At 53.7% G+C, this 20632-nt stretch overlaps 6 protein-coding genes across 6 annotated transcripts; 3 read left to right on the top strand and 3 right to left on the bottom strand.

The window, feature by feature from the left end:
- Window positions 1–968: 968 nt before the first annotated feature.
- On the top strand, window positions 969–4373 carry J4E88_010604 (uncharacterized protein; the record flags this gene model as incomplete). Its single annotated transcript, XM_049404195.1, has 1 exon — window positions 969–4373. One exon carries the CDS (start codon window positions 969–971, stop codon window positions 4371–4373), a length of 3405 nt encoding a protein of 1134 aa, XP_049250037.1.
- A 1669-nt stretch (window positions 4374–6042) lies between these two features.
- On the bottom strand, window positions 6043–7190 carry J4E88_010603 (uncharacterized protein; the record flags this gene model as incomplete). The annotated part of the gene is given in 2 exon segments (XM_049404194.1): window positions 6043–7166; window positions 7184–7190. 2 exon segments carry the CDS (start codon window positions 7188–7190, stop codon window positions 6043–6045), a joined length of 1131 nt encoding a protein of 376 aa, XP_049250036.1.
- Window positions 7191–8079: 889 nt separating this feature from the next.
- J4E88_010602 (uncharacterized protein) lies at window positions 8080–11572 on the bottom strand (the record flags this gene model as incomplete). The annotated part of the gene is made up of 2 exons (XM_049404193.1): window positions 8080–10903; window positions 10950–11572. The coding sequence occupies 2 exons, from the start codon at window positions 11570–11572 to the stop codon at window positions 8080–8082; spliced, it is 3447 nt and encodes a 1148-aa protein (XP_049250035.1).
- A 477-nt stretch (window positions 11573–12049) lies between these two features.
- On the bottom strand, window positions 12050–12970 carry J4E88_010601 (uncharacterized protein; the record flags this gene model as incomplete). Its single annotated transcript, XM_049404192.1, has 1 exon — window positions 12050–12970. The coding sequence occupies one exon, from the start codon at window positions 12968–12970 to the stop codon at window positions 12050–12052; it is 921 nt and encodes a 306-aa protein (XP_049250034.1).
- A 640-nt stretch (window positions 12971–13610) lies between these two features.
- On the top strand, window positions 13611–16596 carry J4E88_010600 (uncharacterized protein; the record flags this gene model as incomplete). Its single annotated transcript, XM_049404191.1, has 6 exons — window positions 13611–13659; window positions 13705–14574; window positions 14631–15019; window positions 15070–15736; window positions 15801–16553; window positions 16574–16596. The coding sequence occupies 6 exons, from the start codon at window positions 13611–13613 to the stop codon at window positions 16594–16596; spliced, it is 2751 nt and encodes a 916-aa protein (XP_049250033.1).
- Window positions 16597–17869: 1273 nt separating this feature from the next.
- J4E88_010599 (uncharacterized protein) lies at window positions 17870–19607 on the top strand (the record flags this gene model as incomplete). Its single annotated transcript, XM_049404190.1, has 2 exons — window positions 17870–18879; window positions 18944–19607. 2 exons carry the CDS (start codon window positions 17870–17872, stop codon window positions 19605–19607), a joined length of 1674 nt encoding a protein of 557 aa, XP_049250032.1.
- Between the last annotated feature and the right edge of the window lie 1025 nt (window positions 19608–20632).

Here is a 20632-nt window from a genome sequence, read left to right as displayed (position 1 = left end):
CTAGTGGTTCATCGCAAGTACAATGCCGCTACATGATTTTGTTGTATGATCGCAATGCAAGTATCCTAAACACGTTTTCCAACCACGGCGATGATGGATGTAAGTTAAGCTTAGGTAACAGTAGTACGTCGACGCGTCCCCACCACGCGAAAACCTTCTCGACAACGAAAGGCCCGAAAACGCAATAGATCTCAGCTGATATGTCGTGTATCTGAAACAAAAGCGGATGGGCAGGTAGTGTCATCGACTTTTACGCGTGGAAGCGGTAGGCGCAACCTTGGAAGGTGGGGGGCTGCGCGCGTTCGTGCTGACGATGATGCTGTCATACCACCGACCTTCTACCAACCTCCCCTCTTCCATCGCAATACCAGCGGCCATGCGGTATGTCGCGCAACGATATCGCGATCGCGACAGTTTCTCCGACGACGGGGGAATTCCTCAAAAAAGAAGTCATCCGTTATCCAAGTCCGATGGCGATGGGTGGGCTATATCTTCACATGCTATGCTATGATGCGCGCAACGCCACGAAAAGCCGTTGCCCCGAACGACCCTGTTTACTAACCAGCTTGGCGTGGGTAAATCAGGGCAAATCAGGCCCAGACGCGTTCGGCTCCGTTTCCGACGATGATATCAGTGTCTGATTGGATCGATGAACGCCTCCAGATCGTTTTGACCGAAATACAAGCGCTAGAATAGCGCGTTGTGCAACTTGGTCGATGGCTTTTGGCCAGGGTCGAGGGCGTTGCGGGCTGGGCCTCTGTTGACAGACCAGCCACCTCGACGCTTGACGGTCCCGTGCATGAACCGCAGATCTGAGCCCACCACCCGACTTGTATCTGCACATCCCCAACTCCACCCGTATTGTCGCCTGCGTCGTACTACCTGTCCCGCAATTCTCAAGAGTCGTGGTTCATGGGACGTCATCTCCAGCACTCGAGGTGAAGGTCCTCGCGCATCATACCACCGCTATGTCGACATCACTAAGGCTGCCTATCGAACTTCGGATGCAATGGCTACCACTCCTGTCGACTTCGCTACTGCTGTCTGCCGTCGCAGCCCAGATGCCATACAACCCGACACGCCTCCTCCAAAACAATGACACCCTTTACGTCTTCCGCCCGTCGTCGCAATCGTCCACGCAATTCGCACTGAGCACCATCGACCTATCGTCTCAGGTCAAAGCGTCGAACCTGCCCTACAACACACTGTACGCTACGCTGCCCTTCCTCGACGACAATGCCCCGCGCGCCTTCACCCCGGTTCTCGACCACGACGGCAATCTGACTGTATACACTGGCGACTGCACTCTTGGTGCGAGTGGTGGAGAGTTGTGGAGCTTTGTACCGGATACCTCAGAGAATGTCGTCAAGGGCAGTTGGAGCAAGCAGGATGTTTCAGTGGTCGACAGTTCGCACACGTCCATCATGGGCGCGAACTACCTCAGCGGTGGCATGACCTTCTCGTCTATCGTTGGAGGAAAGGCTGCGAATACTGGCGCATACTTCTTCGGTGGCATGTGTCCTGATCAGAACGAGACTGCAAGCGACTGGCAATCTGCGGCCAACTACTCCAACTTCATGGTCACCGTACAACCTTCGGAGGACACGGATAAGCCACTCAACTATGACATCGACGTCTCATCTAGCCGTGGACCGCCTATACCCGAAGCTGGATTCACCATCACTGGTCTTTCGCCTACGTACTCCGACCGAAGCGATGGAACGCAGATACAACAGCAAAACTTCGTGCTCATTGGAGGTCACACCAGTGCTGCCTTTATCAACATGTCACAGATTGCGCTCTTCTCCCTTCCGGAACAGGGCTGGACCTTTATCGGCGTCGATCAACCTGACACCTCCCGTACCGACCTAGCTATTCGAGCAGACGTCACCTCGATCGATCCTCGATCCGGTCATACCGCTGTGCTGAGTCCGGATGGCCAGCAGATCATTGTTGTCGGAGGTTGGGTGGGCGACATCAATACACCGGCATACCCCCAGTTCGCCATACTGAGCGTCGCAGATGGCTATGGTGGTGCTGGTGACTGGGAGTGGGTAGTTCCATCTACTACTGGTACCGGACTGCCGATTGACGGTGGTCTCTATGGCCATGGAGCGGCCATGCTCCCAGGAGGTGTACTGATGATTACCGGAGGCTATTCGATTTCATCATCCGGCACGCAGCGAAGAGACACCGTGCCAGCAGCAAACACGCAAACTTACTTCCTCAACGTTACCTCGAATACCTGGATCTCGGATTATACTCCCCCGGTCAAAGAGTCGCCGTCAGAGTCTGCCAGTAGCGGCCTGTTGTCTACGACTGGACAAAAGGCTGGCTTGGGTGTCGGTGTTGGTATCGGTTTGGCTGCGATATGTGGAGTGTTCGCGCTCTACATGTGGTATGCAAGGCGTATGAAGAAGCGAAGGGAGTTCCGTGAAAAGCAACTGCAAGAGATCTCCTACACTACCCACAGATACAATGCCGAAGACTACCCTCAAAGCTTCGATGGCCGCGGCGGAAACTCGGATGCTCTGGACTACATCGCCGATCAGAACGGGCCTTACTACTTTCCAGCCGGTACACAGGGTGGACAGGGATGGAAGTCTACTAATCGAGGTGACGTGGAAAGAACTGGCTTGCTAGTCGAGGTTCCAAGTCCAACGCGCGGATTGCGACGCAACTTGAGCGGTAGACCTCAGTACGCCATGGGCAGGCCCCGAGGTCCAGGAAGCATACATCCTATCGATGAGTTGGAGGAGGAGCCTGATGAGGAGTCAGCGCACGACAATAATACACCGGGCAGGCATCAGGAGATGACAGAGACACGACAAAGATCTGGGTCGGCAATACTTGATAACGCTCCAGTTTTGGATCCATTCACGGAGTCCCCTGGACGTAACAGGAACACCCTTCATTCGGCATCCCCGTCGCCTCAGCACCAGAGCTATGAGGTTAATACCAATTCAGCTGGAAGACTATCGCCTGACAAGTCTACTTCGGAACGTACAAGCTCGAACCTCAGCGAGAGGAGTACGCTCTCATGGACTTCATCTAATGGCGGCGTTGGGCGCAGTGCATCTATGCGTTCGGGTCCTATGTTGAATACGGCCATGCGTGCCAACCCATTCAAGACGCCCGATACAAGTCCTACTCATGACAAGCCTGGTCGCCACTCACCAGAGGACCCGCGAACGCAATCCTTTAGCAGCTTGCAAGGCGAGCAGGATGTCGACTCCTTCCGCACCGCACAATCATCGTTTTCTCGTCTACAAGCAGAAGGCGAAGTACTTCTTGGTGGAAATCCAGAGCGATCCAGGCCCGACACCAGTTCATCTGGTTCAACCACTCATCGGGACTCAGACCGCAGCAACAGTCGCGCAGCCACAGCCACACCAGCAACATCCTTCGCACTAGACCTATCATCCGCCCCTCGTCCTGCAACCAGAGAGCGCAGAATGAGCTGGCTAGGCAGCGTCCGCAGAGTACTAACACGTTCCGTCTCAAGTGCCGAACGCACGCGCTCCCTCACAACAGCACCCACATTCCACGAGCCCTACAGAGACGACCCTACCTCCCCCGTCGACCCCTCTCCCCGCTCCATCAACAGAAAATCCCTCCCCGCTACTGCGACTACAAACTCGACGCCCCAACGCGCCGCTTCCGACGCAAGCTTCTGGCGCAACCGCCGCGGCAAACAGGACTGGCTCGAAGAAGAACAGGACCCGGCGTGGCGCCGCACTGCAGGCGACGACTGGGGCGCGCCTGAAGACATCGCCATACTTGAGCGTGAACGCGCGCGTCAAGAGTGGCGCGAACGTGGTAGTAATCTCCTCGTCACTATCAATAGTGAGGAGAGGTTACCTACCCCGCGTACACCCATCTCCCCAGACCAACTAGGTGTACCACCTTCACACGACAGAGGAGACGACAGAGAACGGCCCTGCACCCCCGCCAGCGAAGCAGACTGGGACGTCGAAGCCGCAGTCGAACGTCGCGTCGTACAAGTCATGTTTACCGTACCCAAGTCTAAACTCCGCGTCGTCAACGCGGATATTGATGGCGCGAGCATATTGAGTGAGGTTCCTCCAAGCGTTGCTGGGGATGATAATGGGAATGGGAATGGGAAGGAGTCGCCGACGAGGGTGAAGGATCTGGCGGGCAGGTTTGAACAGATGAGCAGCAGTGGGAGTAGAGGGGGTAGTCCGAGGATGAGTCCGAGGCCGAGCCCGTCGAATTCTATTAAGAGTTTGAAGGTTAGGGGGAAGGGGAGTTCTGCGAGCTTGGCGAGGCAGACGAGTATTAGGAGTAAGAGGTTGGGGAGTGGGGCGGGGATGAGTCCGCTTGGCAAGGGCAAGGAGAGACAAGAGGAGTAGGGATGAAGACGGTATCTTTCGGTTGTACGAGTTTCTTTTTGATGATCTAGGGTATAGCGATTGGCGTTTTTGGATGGATAGATATCCTCGATGTTTGATTTCACATAGTAGCACGATTTAGTGTTGACGTGCTCCACGGTCGCTTTTTTGCACGAAGACGAAGCGATGTAGTTGGGATGTAGAAATGACGTCATATCCTTTAATATGAATCAACACAACATATGCAAGAATGTTTGGTCGAGGATGCAAAGGGAATTCGAGGCTAGAACGCTGCTGTCTTCGGCCGCCTTGCCTCTTCTTCTCCGGTGCCGCGGGTGTTACATGTCCGTAAGAGTGTGATGAAGTCATCCTTTGTTTAGACGGGGCGGTTGTAGATAATGTGGGTTTTGTGTCACTTATCTAACAACATCAAAGCCTATCATCGCAAAAATGTAGACTGGGTGGGTTTGGTATGACAATGCCAACATCATCGAGACTTATAGTCTGTATAATGTTGGACCCGTGGGTTTCGTGTTACATGTCAACCACTCTAAATCTCAGATCAACTCGCCGCAATATGGGAAAATCGTGGGGTACATAGCACATGTACTCCTCCCCATGTGTTGTTGGGTACTTGCGCGATAGATACCCGGAGATATAGTTAGGGCGAATGAGACTCTTTGTTGAAGACATGCCGTCGCTCAACTAAACTCACCCAAGGCCGTTATGCGGGTAGTGGAGCTGGCAAGCGCTATGTTAGAGATTATGAATGGAAGACACGGTCGCTCAAATCCAGACTCGAAGATGAGCGCGCGATTTCTCCATAAACCGAATGCATATCACAAGCGGAAGGAGCGATGTTACACCAACAACTCAAGGATCCGACACCAGTGGGGACTCCAGGACGGGAATGAACGAATCGGTGACGAGACACATATCGAACTATAGCTTCTACGTCAACTGGGCCCATCATCTAAGCATAAAATGGATACTGTGGTGTCTCGTCGACGCTGGATCGAGAGAGGGAGACTGCAAGGCAAAACACGTCCGAACCCTACTTCCTCGAATCGACTCAGGCATTGGGCTTTGTCCGCCGGGGCAACAGGACGGACAGTCATCACCTTCATCACGACCCGGAGCAAAACTAGCCACGGACTCGACCCCAATCACCCTGACCTTCCATTTGGAAGACAGCACTACAACGAAACTACTCGATCACCGTCTTTATTGTCAATGGACCAGTCTCAACGCACTGCTCCACGAACTGGCACGCGATGGCATCGTCGTTCGCACACTCTGGGATGTTAAGGAAGATATGCCAATCAGCAGCGGAGACTGGAACGCGCGGATCCAACCCGGAAGTCTGATAGAGGCTTGGTGTTTCAGCGACGCACAGAGGGATGACTGGGAGGGTGATAGCAGTGGCAACGAGAGCGAAGACGACATGGAAGGACACAAAGTGGAAGATGGCTACAGGATGAGTCGAAAAGGTTCAAGGACGGATGCGAGGAACGAGCATACATGGTGGTTCACTCGATGGAGGCAAAGAGTAGAAAAGACTATACCAGGGAGAAAGGAAGCATTGGATGAGCCATCGTGGTTTATGATAGTAGTATGGTGTACATCCACCATCGGTATCGTCATCATAGTCAGCGTATTGAGTCTATAGCTCCTTCCCCCATCCAAACCCTCACCCCTCCCACCCTCCTACACCCCAACCCCTCTCCGCCGCCCTAACCATCCCCTCATCCCCCTTCACCCTCCCCTCATACGTCCACCCCCTCTCCCTCACCATCCTCCTCTCACATCCCTCCCACAACCTCTCATGTTCCTCATCCCTCTTATTCCATCCCGGTTTCCTGAACACCGGCTTCTCCCAAGGGTCATCTGCGGCCCGTTTAATCCAGCCTTTGGCTTCTTTCCAAACCATTAGTTCGCGCCACTCGCCGATGTGGTAGTAGTCTGAGAGCGAGGGGAGGTGCGGGAACAGGCGGTGCCATGCTGCGCGGGGGCCTTCTTTGGGTGGTGGTGTGGTTGATATGGGCGGCGTGGTTGGCGGTGATGCTTCCGTGGATGAGGAGAGGTAGGAGGAGGCAACGGCGCGTTTTTTCAGCGTGCGGGCAGCGGTTTCTAGTGCGAGGGCAGACGCTGACAGTAGGACGCTTTCGCTTCCATGTGAACGTGAAGCGGTAGCGGTAGCAGCAGCGGTGCGAGAAGCGGGTCTAGACGTCGAAGCCGAAGCCGCATGTCCACGTGACCTTGAAGCTCCGCTCGTCTTCGCCCTTGAAATCTCTTCGTTTTGAGAGGCTTTGAACGTCTTTGTCCGCTTTCGGCGGCCTCTTTCTTCTACTTGCGCTTCTGCTTCCTGCTCTTGCGCCTCGGCGCCACTAGCCTCTATGTCATGATGTAAGACAAGAGAAACGCGTTTGCGCTTCGAACTATCCACCTTGGGATCTTGAGCGGCTTGTACGCTTGGTACATTAACCTTGCCTCTAACCTTGCCTCCAGGAACAACCTCGTTCCAAATCCTCACTGGGATGTGTATTTTAGGTGATTTCTTCTCCTTTGCTGCAACCTCTACTTCCACTTCCACTTCCACTTCTGGTGGTGGCGGTGAAGCATTAACTTCTTCCTGCACCTCCTCTTCCTCTTCCATCTCCACATCTTCATCCTCCTCATACGCACTCTCCGTCTCTTCTCCTTGATCAACCTCTCCATCAACCCCTCCCTCCACCCCTCCGTCCTGCACCTCGCGATAAGACCACAGATTCCTCAACAGGTTGGCGTTCATGGCCTGGATGGCAGGGGTTGTGGCTAGGGATTGGAAAGACATGGCATGTAGGAGTCTCGTGTATGTTTTGGGAATCGACTACTGTACCGCGAGCGTGATGTATGAGCCTGGGTGTGATGTTCAGACGCGTTTGTAGTGGTGAGGCGGGTATGTGGTAGGCAACTGTATGTATAGCCTGACTGTATGTAGTAGTTGAGCCGATACGTAGTCAGTTAAGTGTGTGATGACGGCGTGAATGTATGTGGGTTGACCGTATATCGTCAACTGAGTGTGTGATGACAGCGCGAATGTGAGTTGGTTGATCGTATGTATCAGTCGAGCAGGTGCGTGATATTAGAGGTGGGTGGGTCGAGCGAGTGTGTGTAGTTGGCTTAGTGCTTTAGTCAGTGTGCGGATGGGTAGCTCTCTGAAGATAGATTCACAGCGGGATATATCCAGGCTTATAAACAGAAACAGTGTGAGAATTTCCAGCGGCCTTGACTGGATGCAATGACTGTATCCAGAGTTCGCACTCCCCAGTAGAGAAATGCGCAGTGTGCTCGGACAGGTGCCCCGAAAGCCAACCGCAGATATTTCCCACGTCAAACGTGGGAACAAATCACTAGCCCAAGGTCCTCGCCGCACGAGCCACTGCGTTGTTGTGAATTGATAGATGTTTTGGATATCGAGGCATTGCCACTGGCTGCAGAAGTGGAAGTGGGTCGCGGCTCTAATACCCGTGAGTGCATGCCTTGGGTGAGCAAAAACGCGGCCAATGGAAATTCGAGCATTGCACAACCAGCCTCAAGGGCGATGACAACACAACGAGAAAATGACCAAGTATGACTAGTAAATGCTACGGACTGACCTATGCTGACAATAACGATACATTCGTCGCACTGGCGGACTCGAGGAGCAAATATTAGACATTACGACGTGACGCGATTTTGACCCACCTCACTGAGCCGCCGCACTTTCCCGTGCTTTTCCACTGTCCATCCTGCTGAAGGACAAGATCCTTTCATGCTCCGTAGCCTCCTGCTGTTTGAACTTGGAAATCAGATCCATGGTGCTTCGTCTAACGCTGACCAAGCTCCGCTCCTCGAAAGCGCTGTCATCTTGACCCAGCGAGCCGAAGCTCCTGGCGCGGCTCCCATTGCTCATCTGACTCATCTGACTAGCGTTGCGCGTGTGTTTGCGCAGATGAGTAGGCAAAGTGCGCGAGTGCACGGACACCTGCCGGCTATCGAATGAGTGCCGATTCGGACGACCAAAGTCCTCGAGAACTCGGTTTGTGTCCATGCTCAGACGGGGGTATGCATCGACGCAGTTTTCGTAGTAGGTAGACCAGACACGTGCTCGATCGTTTGCGTGCTGTGCATCAGCTGCGCCATCGCCGAATGACATCTCGTTGAGATTGGGCGCAGAAGAATTGCGCCGTGGACGGAGTGTTGCCATGGAATCCTCCGCTCGTAGATTGCTCCTGGATTTAGTCGTCTTCTTCAAGGTTTCCTGCCTCAGCACAGACTGCTCATCACCTGGGATGTACGTGTCAACGTCTCTGTGAGCCTCACCCGCCCATACATCAGGCAGGAGCTCGAGCTCAGGGTGCTCAAGAATGCCGCCCGATGCGATGGAACTGCGGTGTCCTCTGCCATGCCTGCGGAACTCTGTGCTCTGACTCCTGAACATTTTGGTGTAATTCTTCATGAGAGTCTTGCCGAAAGTCATCGAGTTGCTCTTCGCTACACGACCACTGCCAACCTTCTTCTTTTTCTTCTTCTCGCCAGGCAGCAGTGGGGTGGACGGTCTTCTCGCTGTGGGATCGATCAGGTCCTCGTCATCCGTTGCTGAAGCAAACTTGATCGCTGCCTCAAGCGCGAAGTCGCGAGGCTGCACGTTATCAGCCTTCCCTGCAGAGGCGGTACGGTCATGGCGCGTGTGCGAAGGATAACGACCCCAGGCCCCGACGACATCCGTGCTGTCGCCCTGCCGCTCAAATGCATTTGCCACTTCTTGTCCAACGCTAACATCATCACGCCCTATCATAGCACTGCGACGAGACACCATCTTGAACAGCCCCTCGGAGCGCTCTTCACCAGGTGTTTCGGCGTGGGGACTTAATGTCGATACCCGCGTGCTGGAACCATCGTCAGCTCGGCTAGCTGGATCCAGGCCTTCGACACTGATGCGTCGCACGGAAACGCTGCCGCTGCGCTCGCGGAAAGGGCTCGCATGAACAGCGAGGTCCTTATTCTTGGGAAGATAGAGAGATGCTTTCTCGTCTTGATGCGCTTGCAAAGCGCGATCCCATACATGATTGGCGCCTTTGTTCTTTCCGAGTGCATCTTGTTCAGCCTGCATGCTTATCAATGACCGTGACTGACGACGTCCATGATTGACAGGGAGCTCCAGCGTGTCAGATGGACCATCCACAGCGGCGAGTGCGACGGCCGAGGAGGAAGAAGCTTCAGACTGAAGATTCGCTTCACTCTGACTGCGCAGACTCAGGCGTTTGGGGTTCAAGAACTTGATGATAGATGCTGACTGTGTCATCTTCTTCTTGGGTGGAGATGGGCTGAACTCTTCCCGAAATTTGGAGGTCTTGGTATCAGCAACACTGTTCTTGCGTGCTAATGGTGCCGGCGGTGCAAGAAGCGTAGGCTCAATCGCATGACCAGTGACCGTCGCAAGATTGGTAAGACCATGTCGTTTTGCTGGTCTTGGTGTGTCTTCGTTGTCTGTAGGGAAGGAAGCAGAACGTCGAGGCCGTCGTATGTCGGCAGACGAGATGCTGGCCGGGCGATTCTCAGTATCGGTGCGCGGTAGAGTTGCTACCGATCCTCCAAAACTGTCGGGTGGGCTTTGGGGCCGACTCGAGTAGATGGAAGACGCAACATCTGCTCGGGTGTCAAGATCGTTCGGCAATACTTTACCCCATTTGGTCGGAACTTTTGTGCTGGCAAACCCTGAACTCGATGTTTGCCGGTCATGGCGGGCTAGTTGCTTGCTTCGTGGGGAAGTTCGGCTCTGGTCTGAGACAGTGCGTTCACGAAATGCGCGAGGCGGAGTCGGAAGCTCTGGTGCATCGGCAAGTTGCTCCCATGAGAGAAGAGACCCGGAGCGTAGATGATGTGAGATGCGCATGCTATAAAGATGGACAGACCGACGTGGGTTATCATCATCGTCGTTGTCCTCGCTGTTGTGTGCCTGTCCTCGTGCTTTACGCGATGAGTCTCCACAGAGAGTGCCTCTGATGGATGTAGACGGCCTTGGAGTTGCAGTAGAAGTCGGCTGTTGAACGCGGATCTCAATGAGACGAGCAGAAGGAGAAGCAGTCGGTCCAAGGGCTCGGTACGACGATACCGAAGCGGAGCTACTTCGTTTCTGGTGTCGCTTATGGCCGTCATTGTTGAGGGTGGTTATAGATGCCTGTGGACTGATATGGCGCGGAGGCACAGGGAACTGCGAAAGACGGAGACTCTTGTGCATTATCTCAGACCATGGTATGCCAGCTGAGTCGTGGTCGGTAAGGCTTGGTAGTCGCAATGGTGAGAGGGGTGAAGGCTTCGGCAAGCCCATGGATGTAGCTGAATGCGAGCGTCTCACTCTGTTGTCCTTTCCACCAGGTGTATCCGATCGCAGATTGGGCGTGCTGAATACTTGGCTGAACCGGTGGGAGAAAGGACCGGCCTGTGGCTTGTTGATACTGTAGGGAGGGAGGTCGTCGTTGAGGTCGCCGCTGGTGCGGCCGTTTCTTGTGGAGTCTGGTGTTGTTTTGCTGGTGACTGTCAGTATGGCATGATGAAGGGCTCACAACATCTCACCTCCCGGTGGTGGTGGTCCAGTCGACGCTGTGGATGCTCGGTCGCTTGATAGGTGATTTCTTGCCGATGTTGTTTGCAATTTCGTTAAGTGCCTCAGCATCTGAATCATAACCGCCCTCATCAGGCTTCTTGTCGCTGAGTAGATCCTTGCGTAGGTCATCTTTGGTAATCTGAAGCTGCTGATTCGTTCCATCTTTCAGCTGCTTGACAACAGTGCCGGCAGCTGGAGTAATGTTCCTTGGTCTCGGCTGCAAATGTGGTGATGAAACGGTTGGGGTTTTCTTAGGGAGCTCCTTCGAAAACTTGCGTCTGATCAGTGAACGCATACTCGTCATCTTGTGTAGACTGCGGATGCTATGCATCGAAGGACGGCTGAAGCGTGCACGAAGCGTTCGCATTGGCATGGCTCGGTCTTCGTTGGAGTCGCGAGCATTGTGGAAGATCTCATGCAGCTCATGGAGGTCTTCCGAACGGGCACTCGTGAAGCGTGAATTGGGAGAGCTAGCATCTTTGGGTAGGAGTGGCCTGTTCACCGGTGTAGGCTGACTGACGCGGGCGTTGGGTAGCTCAGGCGAATCTGAACGATCGTCCTGCTCGGCCGTACAGCACAGCTTGGTCGCCATGATGGGGAGGTGGTGGAGGAAGGATGAGTGGGTGGCTGCACATGGAAAGCTGCTGGTTTGTTGATGGCTGCGTCAGTGCACGTGGAGTGCTTGCCCAAGGCCGGAAGCTGGGAAAGAGGGATGGAAACAGGACAGCTTTCCGATGCCAACATGAGCTTGTGGAGGTGCCAATGGTTGCAGAAGACATTTTAGCGTATGGGGAAGTAGTTTCGATGACGAAGACTAAACATAATGGCGTGAGATGCTGGACAGATGAGGCAGTCGCGGCTGCATCTATGTTGTGGCCTCATACGGTGTGGAAGGATCGTGTCATATGCTGTTCATGGCGACTTCCCAATGCAGTGGCTATCCAAACATACAACACAAGTCTGACGCAGCCGAAGTGGCGTTTGGTCGCGATATGCATGCCCTCTGGTGTTGCGTCTGAGAGACTCGAATATGCATCACTGTCGCACATGACATGCACGTGGTTGTATTTCAACCCATCATCTTTTTGCCGCTAGCATCCTCGCTGTATAGGCCCTGGTCTTTGATCCAAGCGGCGACGCCTTCAGTACACAACTTGCCCACTGTGTCCCAATCACCCGCGTTGGCTGCGTTTCTCACTCTGGTAGAGCTTATACCAACGCCTTCCTCGGCTTGCACCATATCGATGTTGTTGCCCCAGGCAGGCTCGAAGCCAGCCTTTTCCTGGTTCCCATCTTTCAGCTCCTGCAGGTATCTCTCCTGCTCCTCCGTTGTACCAAATTCATTGGACGACTCGTCGCTCGGGTCCGTCGGTCGCTGGGTCACGCGCAGCTTGTGGCCGGCATCGAAGAAGGGCTTGAGGGCTGAAAGCGGTGGGTCGTACTTGGGATAGTATTTGGGGTTGCAGAAGCGGATCAGGGTGTCATAGCCGACGAGGTGGATGTGGATGGGTCGCGACGCGTAGAATGGTGGTGTGGTCTCGGCTATGGCAACCGACTTGTCACTGTAGTATGGTTCTTTGGTTAGGCCAATGTCTATCGACACGTTGGACACGTCATCATTCATCGAAGGTGACGCGCTCTTCAAGCTTCGCGACAAATCCTCGGCAAACACGGTCATGAGGGCGATGCGCTGCACGAAGCTTGCCGGACTCGGTGCCTTGTCTGCATTGTGGGTGCTGAACAGCAGTAACAGCCGGTACGGGCTCTTCTCTAGGGGCGTCGACTGCTCCAGGGCCGATGTCGCGAGGGTAAGGTGGGCAATTGACGGCGGGTTGAAGGAAGAGTCGAGGATGTAGAGTGTCTTGGGCTGTGTCGGCGTGTCGTTGACTGTCCGTACGACGCGGAACTTGGCGGGAGACGAAGTAAATGAATGCAGCGCTGATTCGAGATCAGGTAACAAACTCCTCACTGACGCGATTCGCGATGCCATGTCAGCCATTGTGGTTGCGAAGCTTTACCGATGCGCTGAGCTCAAAGCGCGCGGGGAGCTCTTCTCGCGTCCGACACGTCATGGCTCTCACCCCTGCCATCTCGCAACACCACAACCTCCTGCATCTCCAATAACGCCACATCCGCGCTATCTTTCCAGCACTTCACATCCAGTCCCCACGATTATCTTCGATATCTTCGATAAAGGCTCTGCCAGACGTGCAAAATGTCACGTTACAGTGTTGCTTCGATAACACCCTCACAAGAGTGGCAATCCCCTCGGAAAGCGTCCGAGTGGATCTCGCGCCACCTTCCCATTGGCTCTTCACGATGGTCTGAGCTGGCGGGGAACCTGGAAGCCCTGCGCATCCGTGACAATGGCGAAAATGCGACTTCCAGGTGTTTGCATCTGCATCTGCATCTGCATCAACCCCAGGCAAACAATCTCCATCGCGCTGACTTTGTTGTGGTGGAATGCGGCGCATGAGCTCTACGACTCATCCGCCGATGTCTCTTCAGTAGTTTCTACATAGCTTGTTAAACCGCCAGGTCTTCATCTCTCTAGCCCAATACCTTGTTCCATCAGCCTAGATCAGGTATCAATCCATAATCGATTGGTGGCCATTTCCATCCGTCACACCATGGCTTCATTCTTTTCGTCGAATTACAGGCAATACAAGAAGGACACAGGTTGGTCGACCGCCTAATTGGACCTTCCTCAATTAACATATCCAGAATACATCGCGGGATGGCTAGCAGCAACCGCCGAAAAAGTGGGCTACCAGCGAAGTAGCTGTCTAACTCCTCCACAGTCAACTCCGCAGCCAGCTAAACGACTCAAGGGCAAGGCGAGGAAAGAAGCCCAAAAAGCTGCTGCTGCCTCCGCGAATACCCCTGCGGATACCTATCGCATCAATGTTGGAGAGTTTGTGCCCATGGCAGAAGCCATTGCGAAGAAAGTCCCCAAGGTCGAGGTCCCTGGAGCGCTCAGCAAACTGTTCGATCGTGCCATCCAGGCTCGAGAAAAGGCGGCAACTTGGTTCAAACAATCGCATAGCGACACGGTCCTAGACGAGAGCAATCAGACCCATGCTCACTTCGTCGAAATTCTTAGAAATGCTGCTGATATCCTTCAGCCGCTGGTTAAGGAGTCTGTGCCTCGTGCTCAAAGGAAGGAGCCAAGTCAAAAGTCCGACGTTGACTCCCTGCGAGAGATGAAGAATACTTTCTCCAGTCTCTCGGTGGACCCCGAAAACGCTGCTGAAGAGGCTGAGTCTGAGGATGAGCTTAGGGAGGAGCCTGCCCCCAGACCAGATGACTCGATGGAATCGCTACCTCCTGTGAACCCTGTTGAAATCCAGCAAGACGAGTCGGAAATCGAATCCGAGTTCTTCTTCGCTATCCAGTCGTTCATTACCAACATACATGAGCTCCGCGACATTGTTCAAGAAGTATGGTTTTCATACAAGGATGGCAAAGTCGACTTGGTGAACGCTTCGGTCATCGCAAACACAGCTATCGACTTGGTGCGGCACGCTGAGTCTGAATTTGATCTAACGCTTGTACGCCCAAAGAAGTACCCTCAGAAGAATTTTCCCGTATGGGGTAAGTCATCGACTGAACGTCTCGCCATTTACCTCACAGCCATTAATACTTCGCAGTACTACCAGCTCTTTTGTTGATCAGTCAGCATCCGGACATCATCGGCCCATCCGATTTTATGGACTTTCTGTTTCCCAGTGGCCTTATGATGCCAGGCTCTCATGCGTGCTCACAAGTTTACTGGTGTATGTGGCCAGTTTACGCCGGCCTAAAGTACTACCTTGAGGCGATTAGGATTTCGAAGAAGCCTAAAACGGATATTCCCATCGTTGCGAAATCTGCTTTTAATCCAGTCGGTGGCGTCCACAAAGATACCTACCGCACGCTTGAACTGGCCCGGATGTTCCGACACACTACTTCGCGCCATGGCGAGACAATAGCTATGGACGAAGTATCTCGCGGTATGGCGCATATGTTCAAACATCGCCAGATCCCTATTTGGACTACTGTAAGTACTTGTCCAGAAACAAAGCGCATACCATACTGATATACGGGTAGTTTGGAATACAAATACTGCTCGACATACAAGACATTCTAACTAAAGACCATCTGCACGATCCGTTCGATGAGCTGAATGTGCGCGTAGATCGGGAGGTGGCCATGAAAGAGGCGCTGGAGCGTAGCTGGATACAACCTTTCCCGACTATTGGACATGCAGCGGATGTTCGAAAGGACATGGCCACGGACCTTACCTATACGAAAGCAGTCGCGGATGATCCATGCGAAACCTTGAAGCCCAATCCGATTCGATGTGGACTCTTGATGTACGACGCTTATCTGCAACTCAACACCTCAGGTTACCAGCTAGAACGCGCGTTGGGTCAGATTTGTATGATGACACACTTATACGTTGCTACCAAGCTATTGCATCCTGATTGCCCTGTATGGCCGGATATGGAGTACCTCATCCACCAGCAAGACGAAACGAGGCTTTTCTTCGGTGGTGCCCCCAAGACTCTCGGTGAGTCCCTTCGCAAGGTCTATTTAATGGTGGGGCGGACTGCGTCTGATGCAGCCCGTGAGCCACGAGGAAAGAAGACCTCAAAAACGCTGAAGGATATGCGGAAGCTAAGAGACGGCCGTTGGTTACAAGAACCCAGCATCCTGGCCCCGATCTTCTTGGAGCGAAGTTTTGGATGGGCAACTACCGACGCAGCTGTTGACGGTACGTACACGCTTAACGTGAGCATCTTGTCAGAAAGACACTGACGTTCGATACACAAATACAGATAAAGTTAGACAGCTCAACAACACCCTTCGATCGGAAACAGAGCTGGCTCGCCTAGCCAAAAAGTTCAACAGAGAGCGCGACATGGTATGGTGGACACTAGCAAGCCGTCGCTGGCGCCCATACATCGAAGAGCACTCCGCAAACGACAACGGCCCCACCGCCCTCCTCCGCGACCTTATTCTCTGGCTTGAAGGCGATGCCATGGACCTCTACTTCAGCTGGCAAGCTCTGCAAGACCAATGCGCAAAAGTTTGGCACCACCTCGTACGCTCCCTCTCCACAGACCCCTCCTGGGACAACAAGTGGAGCCAAGATCCACGGATGGGTATTTATATCCTGGAAGACGCCGCCGCCGACGAGGAGCACTGGGGCTGCATAGCAAAAGACGACAAAGCCTTTGCATCTCCTTTGCGAAAAGCACACGACGCGATCCAAAAAGTCATCTTCGAAGTCCAGGAAGAACCCCAAACCGCCCTCGGTATCTTCGACAGAGACCCAAGAACATCTGCTGACATCGCAACTCGCGGCGGCGACGTCTGCCTCGCACGCCTTGCAAAAGAAAACAAGGACTTCACCCTCTCCATCGGAAGCGGAGCCCACTACGATCCCCTCGACCTCTACAAAAACTGGCCCCCGGAAAAATTCATATACTCACACGTCGCCCAATGCATTCTCAACTTTGGCCGTGATGTGAAGGAAGCAGAAGAAAAGAAGGAGGCGGAAGGCAAGCGTGTTTACGATCCTGAAGATGGTAAGTTTTATCGGATTCAGGATCACACTTTGGTATCGGATGACGAGGACGATGATCCTTGTGCTGATTGTCCGAGGTGTAAGAGGAGGAAGTTTTTGGGGCATCGGTATCCCACTTATGCGGGGCATCATGGGGAGGTGGATCGGGAGTTGTGGGATGAGGATAGTGAGCGGTCCACGGATAGTGAGGAGGAAGGGGCGTAGATGATGGTGGTGGTGTTGGTGGGATGGGTGATTGAAGGAGCAGGGGAATCTACAAGATCTGTTGAATGCATAGTTGTGTATATAATACCTTGGTAAGGTCTGGATACATAGTCATCTTGTCTGATGCCCATTGTGAGGGCAGGCTTGTGTCGAAGTGGATGGGCGCTATCTCCAAAGGAGCCTAGCGGCCATACTAGTCGCCAAGCCTTCCCTCAAAGGCGTCTCTCATGCTGCGACCAACCCTGCCACCTTCTATCGCGCGCATTTGTTCAGCACAACCGCAATCACGGGCATCGATGACCGTATCTTGTGTCGCATTCGTCCCCCGCTACGACATCCGATGCACGCATCCCTCGACACTAATGTGACTTTGCTGTCGCAGTCGCGTGCGACGACGCGTCTTGACGCGACAAACCATCTCTAGGACGTGGATTATCGACATCGCGTCACGCATGGTGGACCAGAGATCTCAGGCCTTATTCGCGAACCGGCGCGCTGCTTCATGGGCATCGTCGGTTCGGTCTACCTCCCATTCATCCTGACAAAGTTGACGTCAACGGGCGTTTCGCATTCGCGGTCCTCGGACTGCGTTTGTGGGTTCAGTAGCCGGGGCTCTCCCTCCATCTCCAGATGAATGGCTGCTGAACAAAGGCAACGCCCGAGAGTAATGCTGATGCGTCCCCATGGGTTTGATCTGCTCTGCGGTGACAGCTCGTCGGTGATGTTGAGGCAATGAGCCTATCTGGCGGCTTTACCCTGCTGCTGCATCCTCTTTGTTCCTGGTCCTCGGAGCAGTTGAGCATCGATGGGCGCACGGCATAGGTGGGATTGACGTTTCGTTTCAGCTCATACATTTTCCTTTTTCTTCCTCGGCAATGTGCCGTGATTTCCTGCTCCGCAGGTATTCATCTGGTTGCCTAATATGTGGTTGCTACACCACAGTTAGGCGTAATACCAGATTCGATCCTAAAATTGTTAGTTCTTCGCCATGATTGGTTTCCGCGCACCTTCGCGTCATCTGCCGATCTATGCACGCCTCGCACGGCTAGGCAGCCATCTTCAACAAGAGAACATCGACACGCACTACTTCGTCCGTCAACTTTCATCGTCAATATGCAATGCTATACGCGCGAAAGCTTCATGGAGGAGTATGCCATCCCTGTTAAACCGTCGCAAGATTTTAAACGTGCTGGCATCCCCGCTCAATATGCCTCTGGTCACCCAAAGGAGTGGTCGCAAACGCGCGATGTTATCAACTTCAGCGCCGATCTGCCACAACCATCCGAGATCGCATACCAAAGTTACGATACTGCTGTGAGCTCTGACAAGAAGTTACTGGCCATCAGCAGTAGCGCGGGGCGTATCTTGGTATACAACATTCAGACCCGACAGCTGTGCGAGGTCCTCGAAGGAGCTGGAGCGGTGGCGTTCCGGCCATCTGATGCCAATGGGGAAAGGCATGCAGAGATTGAGCAAAACTCCGGTGCAGGGACTCCGAGACCTGGCTATACCCTGTTGAGCTCCGTCATCGATGAGACGCAGCGCGGCGGACGTACAACCGGCCAGCTCATCCTTTGGGACCTGGACCAGAACGGACGCACACTGGACAAAGAAGAGCCGATCGATCCCTCCATCTGGGCTACGAAAGCTATCGACGCAATCGCCCCCGAACTTGCAGCAAACCACGAATGGACCAGGGAGTTCATCGATGCGTCCTCGCTCCATACAGAGTTCTTGAAAGCGCTCAGTCATGTAGCCGCCGACCATAGCAGGCGCCACAACACCATCATTGACAACGCGGAACTGGGTAACTTCGGGTCCAAATACTTCAGCAGGGACGGCAGACTGATGCTGTACCATTCAAACGCCCGAACAACCCAACACGGCATGCGCGCAGCAGAAGATTTGCCGCTCGTCGTTATCTATGACGTGGAAGCAGGTAAAGAGATGCACCGCCTTACTGGACACACGGATGCCATCATGTGGTCGGCTATGAGCCCGAACATGGAGTGTGTTGCTACGGTGTCTTGGGATGGCTCGCTACGCATGTATTCCGTCTCAACTGGGGCTCTCATTTGGGCTACAGACAAATCAGGTGGGCAGAGTTGGGCCGGCGCATTCTCGTAAGCACTACTCCGGTACACACTACACGTAAGACATATGCTAACTTTGCTTACCAACCTATAGGCCAGACTCAAAGCTCATCGTTTGGAGCACTAACAGCGGCTCAGTAGTGCAGGTTCACGATGTCTCAGACGGTCGAAAGGTAGCAGTCATGCCAGAGACATTTCCTCACTGGTGCCGATACTTTGACTGGCATCCAACGCGGTCAGAGATTGCGCTTTGCGCTGGTAAAGAAGCATACGTCTGGAACCCCTTGGATGGCCCCAATGGCAAGGTACTTCAGCATTTCAAGATCGAGGGCGAAGAACGACTGAGTATGGCTGAGATCGACGCTGTTCTATGGATGAACGAAGGCCGATTACTGGGTATCGAGTCGAGCGAAGGGTCGAACCTGATCTACGACACGGAAAGCAACGCGAAAGAGCTGTTCTGGCGACCTGCTGGCACAGTGGCTGGCTATGTTACGGGCAGTCTATGCGGCATGTTTCGAGACAAGGAAGAACAGGATGTATACCTCAGTGTCGACGGCGATGGAACCGCGCGGTTCTGGCGGACAAGTGTCCCAGCCGTACCATCGTGGTGGGACAAAGACCCGGTTCCAGTCGTCACAAAGAAAGCGTTTCCCGAGACGGGGAAGTATGTCAAAATCACGAAGACATCAGGCAGAGCAGCGTCACAGCACGAACCCGCTAGAGAAAGTTCGGCTGAGAAGGGTGCGGCGTTGTAGACTGCTGACTAAAGTCCAACGCCAGTGGACAAACGGTACCTCAGTTTTGAGATCGTCGAGGCTGGTATGGAGAGCATGCATCATGTTCAGTGTTGCGATAGTGTTTTGATCGCTGGTCATGGTAATTCACCCCACCCTTCCCGCTCTTTGCTTTTTTCGCCAGTCTGACTGCATCACCCAATATTTCACACGTACCAATGACAGCCAAGAACAAATTGACACTTCACGATCCCCAACACCTTCTGCAGGGCTGCAGCACTGGGCATACCCGGGATGGGGGAACCGGTAGCGAGTCTTGGTCACAATTAATGTCAGTGGCTGTGGATACAACGGATATCGGCGCCGGCACGGTATACCCTTCCTTGTCACCCGTGATCACACAATCTTGCGAGCAGCTGACACACTGCTTTCGGCACATCGGCGCAGACACCACCATACACTTTCCGTTATCTTCGCCGCTGTCCCACACTAATCGGTTGCTCGGATTGCGCAATCCGGATCGTGTGCGCATATTGACGATGCGAAGATCGTTGAGTTTTGGACATGTTGGGACTCGCAGTATTGCCTCACGGCTGGCTAAAGGCGTTGCGGTCCGGGCAACCGTCTCCGCGCTTACGTTGTACCCTTTCAGGCTGAACCCCACACCGCCATTCGCTTAGCCCCACGCGGTGCGGCTTATTGTGCTGTGTACCTTATATGAACCATGGAGGAACAGATGACTGACCTGCGAAAATCCCTCGTCGTCCTTTTTACGATTTGCACGCTGGTCGGACTTTCGTTTTCAAGGTCATCCTAAGCTTGCGCTCTTGCTGCTTCTTCCCATAGGAGTATCGACGACCTTCGTTTGCCTTGCTAGCAATCTTGTCCACGAGCATCGAGTTTGACACTCCCGCTGTAGACTAAATCAGCAGAAACGCTAAAGACTTTGTGCCTGTCACGCGTTTTGATTCCGCATTGGTCCCGCGTTCCAATTGACTTGTGCAGTGTCACTAAACACAGTAAGCTACGCCTCCTAAGCCATGTCG

The sequence above is a fragment of the Alternaria novae-zelandiae genome (genome assembly GCF_023758075.1).
Source record: "Alternaria novae-zelandiae strain BMP 2774 chromosome Unknown scaffold_36, whole genome shotgun sequence".
NCBI lineage: Eukaryota > Fungi > Ascomycota > Dothideomycetes > Pleosporales > Pleosporaceae > Alternaria > Alternaria novae-zelandiae.
The sequence above is the reverse complement of the archived record's forward strand: the minus strand, read 5'-3'. Positions and strand labels throughout refer to the sequence as shown.